The sequence below is a fragment of the Haliotis cracherodii genome, unplaced genomic scaffold (assembly GCF_022045235.1).
Source record: "Haliotis cracherodii isolate W230 unplaced genomic scaffold, xgHalCrac1.p SCAF_30, whole genome shotgun sequence".
In the NCBI taxonomy this organism is placed as follows: Eukaryota; Metazoa; Mollusca; class Gastropoda; order Lepetellida; family Haliotidae; genus Haliotis; species Haliotis cracherodii.
The window spans coordinates 2042554-2059603 of record NW_027266287.1 but is presented as its reverse complement, the minus strand read 5'-3'; the positions used below and the strand labels follow the sequence as shown (position 1 = coordinate 2059603).

At 45.2% G+C, this 17050-nt stretch overlaps 1 protein-coding gene across 1 annotated transcript in view; it reads right to left on the bottom strand.

Annotated features, from left to right (window-relative positions):
• Positions 1–17050, bottom strand: part of LOC139476990 (centriolin-like) — a 106152-nt gene that overhangs the window by 79089 nt on the left and 10013 nt on the right. Inside the window, exons 5-12 of the mRNA XM_071259542.1 lie at positions 15770–15956; positions 13627–13820; positions 12078–12206; positions 10850–11084; positions 9783–9949; positions 6858–6995; positions 5485–5638; positions 3217–3437 (exon numbers count right to left, since the gene is read on the bottom strand). Coding sequence (XP_071115643.1) covers positions 3217–3437; positions 5485–5638; positions 6858–6995; positions 9783–9949; positions 10850–11084; positions 12078–12206; positions 13627–13820; positions 15770–15956 — 1425 coding nt within the window. The remainder of the gene's footprint in view (positions 1–3216; positions 3438–5484; positions 5639–6857; positions 6996–9782; positions 9950–10849; positions 11085–12077; positions 12207–13626; positions 13821–15769; positions 15957–17050) is intronic.

The following is a 17050-nucleotide window of genomic DNA, read 5'->3' as shown; positions in this document are numbered from 1 at the left end:
TTTTACCCTAATAGTATAAGTGCTTCCCCGTGTGCGAGATAGGCTAAAGTCGGAAAGCGCACGTTAAATCTCCGAGGTACCTATCTACCAGAACTTTATTTGCTGTTCTGGTCATACATAAATATATGTAAGTTACGTACATGGGGAGGCTAGATTATTTACAGCTTACAGTAATATAGTGCAAATATTATGTTCAATAAAAGAAAACGTTGATAGATCTATAACACACTTTTTGTACTTTTAAACAAACTGTGGACTTTTAAGACATTTTCGCTTATTGTAATAACATCTAGCTAACCAATCATGTCTATCTATGAAATCTACAAGCATAGTTGCTGTCAAACCTGGAAAACATATATACAGGGAGGTAAGTTTTGACTTGCTAAGCACCTTAAGGTGAGTTTACTTTTAAACTGTCAAAAGCTATTGTCCCTTCAATACTAGTATATGTCTGGAAGCTGTCTCTCGGACTGTTATGAGTTATGATGTATTTTATGATATAACTGGGGAATGTTCAAATTAGTTACTGTCATTTAATCCAACGTTCTAACTGTCAACTGTCTCAACAGGATCATAGGTTTGGTTATATATCTCCTCCCTGTCTCTATGTCTTAAGTTGTTAATCGGTAACTGCGGTCCAAATGTATCAACTTATTCATCTATTGTTGCAAACTTGACTGATTTAAACATATCTTATTGATCATGAACTACTCAGTCAGTCAAGCTGTATCAGAAATGTAAAACCAGCCATGTTTCATGTAGTCCCAATATCACTGAAAAATGCCGATGTAACGTGACATATAAATTTACTCACAGACAATATATTTTTCGTGAGAGTGAAGCACAATTTTATTAAAGTTTTATTAACAATTTCATAAACTATAATAATATTAATATTAAAATTCATCATCACTTGCCAAGTTTATGAAAATGTCCCCATTTGGGAGATGTCACATATAAACAAGGATTCGAACTAAATCTGATCGTCTTTGACACTGAGGTTTATCCCCAATTTGCCAGCAAACTGCAGAAGATTAACAGTGAGTGAGTGAGCATCGTTTCTATGTTTATACAAGAAAAGATGTCATGCCCAAAACGCTCACAGTAGTTAGTGAGTAAACTCACGACCTGTCATGACCTGGTTGAGTGACTTCCTCCAATCAACATGAAAGGATTACCCACAGAGAAAGAAAGGATTAAAGTCACCCATAAATCTTCTCCTAACGTAGTACTCAAACTTCTAAATGCCTCTCAAAGAAGGATTAAAATCCTAAAGATATCCTATCTACGTGGTATAGGTACTCACAACCTCTAATAATAAACTGTTACGTTTGGTATCCCCAGCAATACTCACCATGGTCATTGGGCAAATGTAAAAATCACAAACCCTAACGAGATTCTGTCAACATGGTCACACCCGGTGATTGTGAAGATCTCAAATTCTATCAACTGTCAGACAGCATGGTTGTTCATATTCATTTACAACATCCTCTTATAATTAGTATAAAAGTGTCCCACACAAAACCTTCTTTTATTTATTCTTTCAAAATACAACACAGAAAGTGGGGTGTGGGGAAATGGGACATATTCCTACGTGAAATAATGAGACATTAGTAGCGGTGACGGCTATATCATAATTGTACTGTCTAAAGCATAAATTTGGCGAACGAAAAACGTTATATTTGCAATCAAATGGAATGACTCGTGTGGGCAAATGAATATGTTCGCAATCCACAAACAATCATTTTATTAATGGCGAACATTTACCAACCCGCGACAATCGTGTCAACACGGGGGTTCCCCTAGCAATAAACTCGCATCTAAATTCACTACTGTTCTACTGTCGGCTAGCCACAATGGCTAGACTGGACCCTAGTGGAATGGTTCATGCCATAAAAGTCTAGCAACCGAACACTAATTAAGATGGGCCGACCTTGTATTTACGGTCTGATGAACACAGCTCAATGGCCGCTCATTAACTCAAATTTCACATCTCACTGTTTTGTTTTATCTCACTATTCATTTGATAAATTTGTCAACTTCAACTGGAACCCGGTCCCGTGTTACACGCGTGGCACACGCGTGTGCAACGGGTTGCACACGCGACGCACACCCGTTGCACACCCGTGTCCAACGGGTGCTCACCCCGTGTGCAACCCGTTGAGCACCCGTGTCACATGCGTGTTACACGCGTTCTCAACGCGTGTTAGGGGAATGAACTTTTAGGCAGTAGTGTATATGTGGGGAGGCCCTTTCCCAGGTTAGTGGAACACAACTGTTTATTTGGTTTCAACCAGCAAAAAAAACAACCACTGTCCGCACTATAAGTCTAACAATCATCTGTAGGAATCAGGGGACAATAAGCAGGATAAGATAATGTGTTTGTTTGTTTGTTTGTTGTTTAAAGCCGCACTCAGCAATATTCCAGCTATATGACTGCGGTCTGTAAAATAATCGAATCTGGACCAGACAATCCAGTGATTGATGTGATGAGCATCGATCAACGCAATTGGGATACAGTGACATGCATCACCCAAGTCAGCGACCCTGACCACCCGATCCCGTTAGTCGCCTCTTACAACAAGCAATGTCGCCTTTTACGGCAAGCATGGGTTGCTGGAGATCTATTCTTCCCAGGATCTTACAGGGTTTCATTTCAGCTCACCTCAGCTCACCTCACCTCACCTCACCTCACCTCACCTCACCTCACCTCACCTCACCTCACCATGTCATGAGCATCGATCCACGCAACTAAGATCAATGACATGCATCAACCAAATCAGCGAATCGCCTTTTACGACAAGCATAGTCGCCTTTTACGGCATGCATGGGTTGCTGAAGATCAATTCTACCCCGGATCTTCACGGGTCTAAGATAATGTGAGACCGTCCAGAATAAATATCTAAATTATTAATTCATTGTGGCCTTACCACTGTAAATCTGGAAAGTTTTGTGCCATGAAATTACTGGAAAGCTTTGCGACACCGACACCCTCTTAAGATTAGCAAATATCATAGCTACTTTTGCAGGTTATATTTGATACGGAGGCAGGGGTATGATGAAATGGAAACTCACAGTTCTTTCCTCTCGCAAAACTTTCCAGATGTACAGTATTCAAGGAATCTGGTTAAGTATGTTTATTACAATATATTGAAAAATAGATGCAGCCACAATGCAGGAGTACGCTGTAGATCAAGTCTGATAATTTCAAATGACCTTCTGCCACGCCTGACTCTCTTCAGCCTCCCTGTCAATGATCTTGAGTTCTGCATCCAGACGTCGCACCCGCTCCTCCAGGCCCTCCTTCTCCTTGACCACCTGCTCGAAGTCCTCCTTCTGCCGGACACTCTGGTCCTTGACATTCTGCAGGTAGCCCTGGAGTCCGTCCACCACATCGTCCAGCTCCTGCCGCAGCTCCTCGTTCGCCTCGATACGCTCTGAAGGAATCGTGTTTGTTTGTTTGTTTGTTTGTTTGTTTGTTTGTTTGTTTGTTGCAGCATTAAACAACAAATAAACAGAATCAAAAGAGACCATGGCTGATTTCTACTTTAGCAGGTAATGGAAAGGTGCTGACAGATTTAGATCACAGGATCCAGATGTGCCTAAGGGGTGCAACTCTGCACATCGAAACTTGGCACCATGGATGACTTGGGCACAATGCTACCCATCTTCCTGAGGCAAGAGAGTAAACTGACTTTAAAAGTCCAGTTTCCACCCTTTTTTGCCGAACTAGACTGGAATTACTGGGCTCGATCGTAGTGCCATCAGTGGCTATTACAAGTTACGTCCCTTCTAAGCCTCTCCTATGGACCAATCAGATTCCACCTCTCGTATCACTTGCGTTTGCTTCACACAAAATGGTTGCGCCCAGTCAGGACGATCTGATCAATAATCAAGATCTATATTGTGATAAAACGGGTCTTACATCGCGAAATGCATCAAATCACGCAAGCAACTTGATTAAAAACATGAAAAGATTTGGAAAATATCTGCTGACAACGAGTTGGCGCTGCACATGCTTTGCAAATCCTGCAATCGCCCGAAATCTGCACGACCGTTTTGGAACCGGATTTCAATTTCGGTGCGCGATTTTGATTGGACTATGTATTGACTCGTTAGTCCAGCCAAAATGTAATTCCATAATACCAGCCTAGTTCGGCAAGGGTGGAAACTGGACTTCTATAGTCAGATAACTCCCTTGCCTCAGGAAGATGGATGACACCAGAGTGAGTGATAGTATTTCTGTTAGATTGTGTCTGGGAGATTAGACAAAGATTCATATCAATGACTTTTACTGCTTTGGAGAAATCTGTGAACTTGAACTGAGTATTGCCTGGTGTCTGGCGATACAATTTGTATCACGATACGAACTAATGATACTACTGGTATCATGATACACCACATCAAATAGTAAGAAATAATGACATCACTGAAACACATCTCTAAAACCTCTTCTTCATACATTTATGTATTGTTATCTCAAAAACTTAACCAAAAAAAACACAAGAACAAAACAGTTTCAAATGAAGGGATGGTTAGTCGATATGTTTTCAGCCACCACATTCTTGTATTCTGCCATGCTTCTGGCGGCGCTATTCTACTTCTGCCATTTCGAGAGGTAACTCTATCAGTTTCTGTTCTATTTATAGAGCATCTCCATATCACAAACAGACAATTCAAGTATCGTGTGTACCTTAGCATACATAATATCGTAGGTGTTGGTGAAGTGTTACAACCCCTTTGTGAACACAGGTAAGGTCCTGGTAGATCGCAGATCATAATCATGGATCTATTGGCACCATCGATCACTGTTCTACCACAGAGTCAGTTCTATCATGGAAACCCCATAGACAATGGACCGCGAAGAGTGTCTGCCCGAAACAGCAGAAAGTCTGGGCTTCGATCCCAAGCCATGTCATACCAAAAGAAGTAAAAAGATGTTACTTGTTACCCTGCCGCTGACATAAATCCGAACTAGTACAAGCAGCCACACACACACATGCATGCTACAAGTGCAATAATCTTTGATGCAACATTAAACTCCATTTCATTTCACCTCATTTCATGTCATTCGTCTGTTTCTTGTTTAACGCCGCACTCATTAATATTCCACCTAAATGACGGCGGTCTGTAAATAATCGAGTCTGGACCAGACAGTCCAGTGATTGATGTGATGAGCATCGATCTACGCAATTGGGATACAGTGACATGCATCACCCAAGTCAGCGACCCTGACCACCCGATCCCGTTAGTCGCCTCTTACAACAAGCAATGTCGCCTTTTACGGCAAGCATGGGTTGCTGGAGATCTATTCTTCCCAGGATCTTACAGGGTTTCATTTCAGCTCACCTCACCTCACCTCACCTCACCTCACCTCACCTCACCTCACCTCACCACAGACAGAAAGAGACACAAGTAGCAAACACCAACACACATGATGACAAAGCCACATCAGTGATCTTCAACATGCAGCCTGTACACTACCTTCATTGAGCTGCTGTTCCAGCTTCTTGATGTCTGCGGTTTCCCTGGCAACCGTCTGCAGCATGTCCTGGAGCTGGTTCTGCAGCTCACTGTACACGTGGTTGTCCTCCGAGATCTGCTGCTCCTTGTCCACCATCTCCGCCTTCTTCTTCGGCTGCCATGGCAACATGAGAATTATTCATTTGTGTATGATGTTATGAAGGACAACTAACTGTGGGAGTTATGCAGCCAGGGGTTGGTTGGTTGGTTGGTTTGTTGTTTAACGCCGCACTCAGCAACATTACAGCTATATGACGGCAGTCTGTAATAATTGAGTCTGGACCAGACAATCCAGTGATTAATATCATGAGCGTCGATCCACGCAATTGGGATCGATGACATGCATCAACAAAGTCAGCGAGCCTGACCACCCAATCCCGTTAGTTTGCCTTTTACGACAAGCATAGTCGCCTTTTACGGCAAGCATGGGTTGCTGAAGACCTATTCTACGGGTATGTCTCAACTATGAAGTGGGAAAATGCTCAAGTCCAAATGGTCAGGTTTCAGTTCATAATAACCACCTCGGACTGAAACAACTGGTTTGACTTCTGCATCACTACAGAAACATACTTCTTTCAAACAAATATGGTCCTGACAAACCTGGAAACATAATCGGGGCAAACATGGATTCGACCGCAACAATTATTGGTTTCTGGCACGTCCAAGGGGAGCAACTCTGCACAGCGAATTGCAGCGCCTGAGACGACTGGGCCATCCATGCCCCATTTTTCAATAAAAACTACAAACTATGTGTGGCAAAACATTTTGGGAAGTAACTGTAATCAAAATTGACTGCATATTTGATTACAAATTCTATAAAGTGTGCTTAAGTCTACAGGTTACCTAGATTTACATTGAAAACACAGTATGTTTATCTCCTAAAATAGAAGTTTCACATCTCTGAATCTACAGCATCTCTGAAAATTGGCAAGCAAGAACAACATCTTCCCGCCGGATTGTGATGAAATCTTTGGCATAGCCTTGATGAGAGCCAGACAGAGTGGACATTTCAGCATTAGAAATTGGAAATAGTCCTGTAGTCCTTGCCAAACTAGTATAGTTAAGGTATCATAAGGACTAGTAGAAACTTGCCATTTTTAAGGGTTTTGCTATATGTTATCATTATAAGGACTAGATGGCTAAAAATGTTAGTTTCTGCCGCTGCATTTCATTGTCCTTTTTTTCCGTCAAGTCAGCTAGCTGCCATCATGGGCCAACTTTGAAACCTTAGATGTGAGATCTGCTCCTTGAGGTCAATAACACAACTTACGATGTTTGGGTCACCCGTGTTTAGATGTGCGATCTGCTCCTTGAGGTCAATAAACACAACTTACGATGCTTGGGTCACCCGTGTTTAGATGTGTGATCTGCTCCTTGAGGCGAGCAACCTTGCCCTTGTTCTCCTGGACCTTCTGTTGGCGGCGGTCAATCTCGGTCTCCATCTGGGTTGCGCTATCACGCATCTCATTCACCTGCACAAAATTATGGAAATATTATATTACTACCGCTAAACAAAGATCTGAGGCCATCCCATTACAGGTCACTTCAGACCCACCTTGCGCGAACTTTGACTGACCAATGGAACGACTGACAAGAAGTCGACATTAGCCAATCAGAAGGCAGCTTTCACGTGCTTTAAGGCACTAATTTTAAATTGGCACCTACACTGCGAAACGTATTTTGACAAATTCTCTTTTAAAAATTTGAAACATGAACAAAAGAACATTCTCGAATGGCTGATGGATAGTCTAGATTGTATAGATTCAGTCATTAAACCCGTAACTATCATTTGGAATACCCTGTGTTAAAGTTTTTAAGGTTGCATGATAAGATATCACATTCCGACTGTCACATGATCTGGTAAGTGACACACTGATTGGTCGGATGAAAGGTCATTCTGACGTGCCCCCTAAAGGGGATGTCCTCCGATCTTTGTTTAGCGGTAGCAAGAACTAAGATCTGATTTGAATGAGATTGTATTTCACACTACTGTTTACAATATTCATCAGCTAAATGTGGGAGGAGGAAGAAAGTGAGGTGGGAGATAAAAGTCTGATAAACCCTTCCAGCATAAACACTTGTTGCTGACAGTGGTCCAGCACTGAAGCAAGCCAACTGTTCTGACAGCTACCTGACATAGTGTTGGGGCTGTGACCCGGGTCAAATGGGTACTGAGTAGGCCCCGGGTACCCACAGGACTCCGCCAACTGTTTTGGCAGCTACCTGACATAGTGTTGGGGCTGTGACCCGGGTCAAATGGGTACTGAGTAGGCCCCGGGTACCCACAGGACTCCGCCAACTGTTTTGGCAGCTACCTGACATAGTGTTAGGGCTGGGACCCGGGTCAATTGGGTACTGAGTAGGCCCCGGGTACCCACAGGACTCCGCCAACTGTTCTGACAGCTACCTGACATAGTGTTAGGGCTGGGACCCGGGTCAATTGGGTACTGAGTAGGCCCCGGGTACCCACAGGACTCCGCCAACTGTTTTGACAGCTACCTGACATAGTGCTGGGGCTGGGACCCGGGTCAGGTGGGTACTGAGTAGGCCCCGGGTACCCACAGGACTCCCCTGACCCGTGGTTAGTCATGTGACATATTGCTTAACAACAAAAATTATCTAGAACTATGGTAACACTTCAAGTCTCATATGTCCGCACGTCTTTCTGACTATGCACCCAATCCTTCTGACCTTTAAAGGTCTGAAAAAAGATAAAACTTCAGTCAGCTTCAGTGTATGCATGACCTGATTGTTTTATATGTGTATCTCTGTACATTCTGCCAGGGCTACGGTCAAAACGGTCATTTTGTACCCAACCATTGAGACCTATCATGGGTACACGGGTAGGGTCAGGTAGTAGCAGGATGGGTACACAGGTAGGGTCGGGTAATAGCAGGGTGGGTACCCTGGTAGGGTCAGGTAATAGCAGGGTGGGTACACGGGTAGGGTCGGGTAATAGCAGGGTGGGTACCCGGGTAGGGTCAGGTAGTAGCAGGATGGGTACACAGGTAGGGTCGGGTAGTAGCAGGGTGGGTACCCGGGTAGGGTCGGGTAATAGCAGGGTGGGTACCCGGGTAGGGTCGGGTATTAGTAGGGTGGGTACCCTGGTAGGGACGGGTAATAGCAGGGTGGGTACCCTGGTAGGGACGGGTAATAGCAGGGTGGGTACCCGGGTAGGGTCGGGTAATAGCAGGGTGGGTACCCGGGTAGGGTCGGGTATTAGTAGGGTGGGTACCCGGGTAGGGTCGGGTATTAGTAGGGTGGGTACCCTGGTAGGGACGGGTAATAGCAGGGTGGGTACCCTGGTAGGGACGGGTAATAGCAGGGTGGGTACCCGGGTAGGGTCGGGTAATAGCAGGGTGGGTACCCGGGTAGGGTCGGGTATTAGTAGGGTGGGTACCCGGGTAGGGTCGGGTATTAGTAGGGTGGGTACCCTGGTAGGGACGGGTAATAGCAGGGTGGGTACCCGGGTAGGGTCCGGTAATAGCAGGGTGGGTACCCGGGTAGGGTCGGGTAATAGCAGGGTGGGTACCCGGGTAGGGTCGGGTAGTAGCAGGGTGGGTACCCTGGTAGGGTCCGGTAATAGCAGGGTGGGTACACGGGTAGGGTCAGGTAGTAGCAGGGTGGGTACCCGGGTAGGGTCCGGTAATAGCAGGGTGGGTACCCTGGTAGGGTCGGGTAAAAGCAGGGTGGGTACCCGGATAGTAAATTTGGACTCGTCCAAGCCCTACATAGTGCACGATATTACTTTCACTCAATAACTTGAATTTCACGAGCAAATATGTATGAAAAACACACCTCCTCTAAACCAAGTTATTTTAATATATTGAACAAAAAAAGTTACCGATCATGAATATTTTGCATGTGTATTTTTGGGCCTGAAGATTGAGCAACAAAATTTCATAAAAATATTCCCACAAAAATATTCAAGATACCTACCGGAAACATTTTTGTCCAGTATATACAATTATTCACTCTATGTTACAATCAGATTTATAGCCAAACCTATTTGTATTATAAACATAATATCCTTCCTGTGTGCCACAAGATGCTCGACTCCTAATGGTGTTTAGGTTTGCCTTTGGGAATTTAAGTGTTCCAACACGAACATACAATTATCACCAAGTCCTGTAATAACCATTTTTCTTAAAGAATCTGATTTCTATGTGTGTTTTCAAGCAAGGGTACTTATTTTAAGCATGCTGTTAAGACCTTCACCATCTCTCTGTCACTCTAATACAAGGATTTGGCCAGCTCACCGTCTTCATCTTCTTGGCCAGCCTCTGTCTGATCTTATACTTGTTGTCATCACGGAAAGGCTCCGGTGTCTTGCGTTCTGACATCTTCTTCAGTTCCTGCGTCGCTCGAACCAACTTATCCTCCGTGGCGCTCAGATTGGACTGGAGGCTTTGCAATCGATCTTCAGCTGAACAAAAAGAGGTAAGAATTCTAACATTTCATGCTACTGTTGGGTATATGTTAACAGTTACTTTTCACATTGACCTCAAACTCTCCATGTGATAACACTGAGTGCCCAAAACTGTTGAGGCTGCTAGCCTGAACTTGGCTATTAGCATCATAGGCTTCAGGCTGCCATCAAGGTACAAAATGACGTGAGATTTGTGTTCAACAGTGGGTGAGATTTCTGCCCATCTTCAGGGAGGGAGAGGGAGAGGGAGAGGGAGAGAGAGAGAGAGAGAGAGAGAGAGAGAGAGACAAGCGAAGACCTATTCTACCCCGGATCTTCACGGGTCAGCAACCCATTTGAGATAACTAGTATCATACATGGAATTCCAGGTCTGTGATTGGCTACTCCACGGTGATGACCAAAGGTCAAATTATGACGGACTACTTTCCCGAGTGTAATTCATTGATGAGTTGGTCATGCTTCAGTCAAGTTCACCTACATCTGTGTTGAAACTTTATGGCTAATACATGTCCGTTGGTCTTGAGCTGTTTGCAGTATCATCATCACCTTGATAATCCACAGATATGGCAGAAACTTTTATTTTGGGGGGTCACGGTAAGTATGGGTAGTAAGCAGGAGGCCGGATGATCTCACTAATGACCGTTATGTATCACTAGCCACTATGATCATGAGAATAAACAAAATATGCATTATTCGATGCTAAAATGGTGCCGTTTCTGACATAATACTGCACTCATGCCTGTCAGATACTATGTAATTTACAACTTGTTTCAAAACGAATCTAACTCGCTTTTGCTCATTGAATACCTTTTCAAACAACTCATAAGATAAATGTCGTTTGGCATACACTCATGTAGTAATCTTTCGATATAGAATCTCTCCCTGGTGAAGACCTACCGAGTTGTATCTCCCGCTGTTTGTCTACAACCTGCGCTGTGAGCGCCTGGTGGTACTGCCCCAGCGCCTCAGGTCGCTGCGCGGGCGTGGCAGGGGAAGATGCAATGGAGTGGATCTGTATCTTCTGGGGCGTGGCCAGCAGTGACCCTTCCTGGGAATACTGGTTGGCCTTGTAGCGGGCTCGGCCGATGTACGGGCTCTCATCCAGGAGTCCACTGTTATCATCATCATCGTCCTGGCGAGAACAATTTAATACATAATTAGTCAAATCTGAATATTTTTTACATTTGTATACTTATCCTGCATTACTCATAATGCATTTACTGCTTACCTTATGACAACAAGAAGAGACAGCATAACGGCGATGGTCCTGGGTAAAGAAATAAACTTGTTCTTTAGTCCCACCTGTTATGACCACCGCCGCTGTCCTGTGACCTTGAAAGAAAGGTCACCTTCTTCACTGCCAGTCACTTAGAAAAACATACTTTTGAGGTTTTTGAAGCCAAAGCGGGGAGACAATTCCGCTGGTACACATCCATGCTGTAGCGCGACTTTTTCAGTCAGTTAACTCCCTTGCCTCAGGAAGATGCAATATCAATCACTGGATTGTCTGGTCCTGGCTTATTTTCAGGATGCCATAATCAGCTAGAATATTGCTGAATGTGGCGTTAAACAAAAAGCAAAGGTCTCATAAAGAGATTCCTGTGACTCAATCTCATTAAAATCAGATCTTAGTTCTCGCTATCGCTAAACAAAGATCTGAGGACATCACATTAGGAGTCTCGTCAGAACGACCTTCCATCAAACCAATCAGAGCGTTGCTTACCAGATCATGAAAGTGACACTCGGAATGTGATTTCTAATCATGCAGCCTCGAAAACTTTAAAAATGGGTATTCCAAACGATAGTTACGAGCTTAAAGACTGAATCTTTACAATCTAGACCATATATTAGCCATTCGAGAATGTTCTTTTGTTCAGGTTTCAAATTTTAAAAAGAGAATTTGTCAAAATATGTTTCGAAGCGTAGTCGCCAATTTGAAATTAGTGCCGTAAAGCACGAGAAAGCTGCCTTCTGATTGTCTAATGTCGACTTCTTGTCCGTCAGCGTTTGCGAAAGGTCGGTCTGACGTGCATGGGATGTCCTCAGATCTTTGTTCAGCGGCAGCGAGAACAAAGATCTGATTTAAATGAGATTGTCCTGTGACTTTGCCTAAACAGACACCTACCAAGATCTGGGGGCGAGGGACTTCACTGAGACTGTGGAACTTGGAGTCTATCTTGTAGAAGGCCAGCTCCTGCTCCAGCTGGTAGTGCTTCTCACACGCCTTGTTCAGCTCACTCGTCTTCTTCTTCAGCTGCCAACACAACACACAGGTGCAACATTGTTATAATGAGTTGGGTTTAACACCGCTTTTAACATTATTCCAGTTATATCACGGCATGTCAGCTAAATGTGGGAGGAAAGCCCCAAGTGATGCAGGTCTCAGACGTTTACCACTTCGGTTAAACCCACGAGCACGGATATGGTGCTGACAAACCTAGAAACATAATCGGGGAGAACTGGGATTTTAACTCCACAGTCATAGGTTTCTGGCGTGCCCAAGGGACGCAACTCTGCACAGAGAATCCCGGCGCCTTTGACGACTGGGCCACCCCTGCACCAAGATTGTTATAAGAACTACTGAGTAAGCCTCAATATTTGATTACATCGTTTGTTTGTTTTGTTTCTTTGTTGTTTAACACCGCACTCAGCAATATTCCAGCTATACGACGGTGGTCTGTAAATAATCGAGTCTGGAACAGTCAATCCAGTGATTGACATCATGAGCATCGATCCACTCAAATGGGATACGATGACATGCACCATCAAGTCAGCGAGCCTGACCACCCAATCCTGTTGGTCGCCTCCTAGGAAAGGCATAGTTGCCTTTTATGGCAAGCATGGGTTGCTGAAGACCTTTTCTTACCCACATCTTCACTGGACGATTACATCGTAGTAGAGCTGAGTATCACCTAGTATCTTGATTGGTATCATTGGATGGGGAATAGTAAGAAATGATGAAATACAGCTCTAAAACCTCTTTCTTCATACATTTATTTATTGTTTTCTCAAAACCTTAACAAAGAAAAACACAAGAACAAAACAGTTTTAAAAGAAAGGGATGGTTATTAACAGTTAGTCAGCACGTCCTCATCCTTGTGTTCTGCCATGCTTACAGGTGGCGCTATGCCACTTCTTCAATTATGGGGGGTAGCTCTATCACTGTTCTGTCACAATCTCACCAACTGACCTAGTACCTGTACCTAGGGATCGATGATATTGTAGGTATCAGTGAATCGTTACAGCCCTATGCCGTGGCATAGATGTTTACCACTCTGGTGAAACTCATCGACAATAGTTTGGAGCGGACAAACCAGACAGATCTGGGATTTAGACCTCTAATTACTGGATCCTGGCACAAGCAAGGGACAGAACTCCCTTGAACTGTAGTGGCAACTGAACTCCCTTGAACTGTAGTGGCAACTGAACTCCCTTGAACTGTGGTGGCAACTGACCCCCACAGATTACTTCAAGAATCTGGTTACACTCGGGGAACATTGAATAATAAATAAGTTGTTGATGAACTGAGTTGGGTTGATTTGAGATCCTTGTTTTAAAAACGGCCTCATTTTAATGATATTTGCTTGCTGAAAATAACCACAAGCCATGGTTGATGGGGAAACAGGGTATACAATGGTGTATTGATGGTAAGCTACAGAAGAGGACATACTCACCAGGTCATTCTTGACCTCTAACTCTCTCTGTAGCTCCGACACCTGGCCTTGGCGTGCCATGTCCTTGACCTTCATCTCCTTGGTGTTGGCCTCCTGCAGGGACTTCTCCTGCAGGGACTTGTTGTGGCTCTCCTCCAGCCGCCGACTCCTCACCTCCTCCTGCTCAAGCTGTTTCTCCAGCTTCTCCAACTCTCCTGAAACCAATCAGAGTACATGTAGTCAGAGAGGGGGAGATGGAGTAGAGGGACTGGGTAGCAAGGGAGGGGGCAGGAGGCAGGAGGGGGCAGGAGGCAGGAGGGGGAGATGGAGTAGAGGCACTGGGTAGCAAGGGAGAGGGACAGGAGGCAGGAGGGGGCAGGAGGCAGGAGGGGGAGATGGAGTAGAGGCACTGGGTAGCAAGGGAGGGGGCAGGAGAGGGGCAGGAGGCAGGAGGGGGAGATGGAGTAGAGGCACTGGGTAGCAAGGGAGGGGGCAGGAGAGGGGCAGGAGGCAGGAGGGGGAGATGGAGTAGAGGCACTGGGTAGCAAGGGACGGGGCAGGAGGCAGGAGGGGGCAGGAGGCAGGAGGGGGAGATGGAGTAGAGGGACTGGGTAGCAAGGGACGGGGCAGGAGGCAGGAGGGGGCAGGAGGCAGGAGGGGGAGATGGAGTAGAGGGACTGGGTAGCAAGGGAGGGGGCAGGAGAGGGGCAGGAGGGGGCAGGAGGAGGGAGGGGCCAGGAAGCAGGAGGGGGAGATGGAGTAGAGGGACTGGGTAGCAAGGGAGGGGGCAGGAGGCAGGAGGGGGCAGGAGGCAGGAGGGGGAGATGGAGTAGAGGGACTGGGTAGCAAGGGAGGGGGACAGGAGGCAGGAGGGGGCAGGAGGCAGGAGGGGGAGATGGAGTAGAGGGACTGGGTAGCAAGGGAGGGGGCAGGAGGCAGGAGGGGGAGATGGAGTAGAGGGACTGGGTAGCAAGGGAGGGGGCAGGAGGCAGGAGGGGGAGATGGAGTAGAGGGACTGGGTAGCAAGGGAGGGGGCAGGAGGCAGGAGGGGGAGATGGAGTAGAGGGACTGGGTAGCAAGGGAGGGGGCAGGAGGCAGGAGGGGGCAGGAGGCAGGAGGGGGAGATGGAGTAGAGGGACTGGGTAGCAAGGGAGGGGGCAGGAGGCAGGAGGGGGAGATGGAGTAGAGGGACTGGGTAGCAAGGGAGGGGGCAGGAGGCAGGAGGGGGCAGGAGGCAGGAGGGGGAGATGGAGTAGAGGGACTGGGTAGCAAGGGAGGGGGCAGGAGGCAGGAGGGGGCAGGAGGAGGGAGGGGCCAGGAAGCAGGAGGGGGCAGTTTTCCCACTGAGCCACCATTTCAGGTGATGAGTGGGTGTTCAATTTTACATGTAATGACTGCAGTTGTGTGAATTCTGCACATGGTCTTTCTCTTGCACATATTCATTGAATTCCATTTTTGCACTGTATTGTTCACTGATAGGTATCACAATGTCTTCTTATTCTTTCTGATATTTCTTGTATTTAGACTGTTTATAAGTTGGCTAAAAAACCTCCAGCTCGGTCTTGACTGAGAATGTAAGCCCACTGCCCTCCCAAAGAGGAGGTTTATATATATGCAGACATATGCAGACAACAGTATAGAGAGTGATGATAGGCAGGGAGGATGTCAGGGACATTGGACACAATAATAGGACCTGGGCCCACTTGCACAAAGGGATCTTAGCGCTAAGATGATCGTAACTTCTATACTTTAACATAGGCTTACATTAGTCGTAGCACTAAGAACGATTTGTGCAAGTGGGCCCTGGTATACACTGGAGCTGTGTATGAGTATAGATACAAAGGACCCGTGAAGACCCGGGTAGAGAATAGGTCTCCAGGAACCCATGCTTGCCGCAAGAGGCAACTATGCTTGTGTTAAGAGGCGACTAACAGGATCGGGGTGGTCAGGCTTGCTGACTTTGTTGATGCATGTCATCGCATCCTTATTGCGTAAATCAACCATGATGTCAATCACTGGATTGTCTGGTCCAGACTTGATTATTTACAGACCACTGTTACATAGCTGGAAAATCGCTAAGTACAACGTTAAACAAAACACAAACAAACAAACAATATCCAAAAAGACAACAAAACCCAACACTTTTTGTGAGCAAATCTGTCACCTTGAGCAAACCTCTGCTGTGCCAGGTCTCGTTCGTGAGCTGTGACATGGGCGGCGTCCAGGGTGGCCACCGTCCGCAGGTGGAAGACGATGTACAGCCGGGAGTGTGGCAGCTCGGACAGCGGAGTGCCACTCACGTCCAGCTGCGTCAAGTCAGGGATGGGTTTCAGCTTGGACAGTTCATTGAGCTGCAAGAGAATCAACCATAAGGCGATATTTTTTTTATTTGTTGGTTTACGGATGCGCCGCTCTTTCAAAGTCGAAATGTTAAAAAAAAATAAAAATGAAAATTACCCTTTTTTTTATTACCGCCGATCTTTTCGACAAAAAGTTCAAACAAAAAAAGATTTCTTTTCCTCGTCGAGCTTAAAGCAAAGGGAAGTCACTCTGATATTTCTTGCTGGGATCCTTCTTTATACCATCAAAGCTTGTCAACGCAAAGCGCAGTGGTGACCAGTTTAACTATTTCAACACTGTTGGCCGTTCAAAGCCACAAGTCACACTGCACGGTAAACCGTCCAAGCCACGTCAAAATAATTATATTAACCTACTTGTCATATCATTCATTTATTAAATCTATCACATTTCACAATGTCTGAAATACCTATTCCATTTGATTTTATCATTTTTTATCTATAGATTAAAAATATATTCACTTGACACTATTTCCCGCAATGTTATTGAAAATAAAATTCTCGGACACACTTCGACAACGGGTCCTCACGGGCTGAAACGTCTTTATTTACAAAGTAATAAAATCATCAAAAATGTATCTATAAAAGTTGCCAAACTGACATCTTAGTTATTATTTCCAACTTTTCGTGCGATCGCATATCGTAAGTCAAATGACATCTCGGCTTTCGTCGCCTGGATTTCTCGGCTCGGACATGATGTCTTAATGCCAAAATATATGCATAAGAAATCTTTGTCACAGCTCGTAACCTAGCTCTATGCATCCATAAAGTTCCATATTTTTAATATAGATCGCGATTTCAAGCTAAAACGTTCAGAATAACATGATTTAACACAAACCTTTCGCCAAAGTCTGAAAATTATCTTTGCTGTAATTTGATTAGCTGCCTTAGGTCATGTGCTTAAATTTGACTAATCACGAACCTTGTAGCAGATTTTGTCGGTGAAACAATATAAGTTTTTTTAATGTATACTGACATGGCAGGACGTATGTGTTATTCATACGAAGCTTTGAAAACCGAGGTATTTCCTCATGTTAGTGAGCGGACAGCCACTATCATTGGGAAATGGGGAATGATAGATATTATTT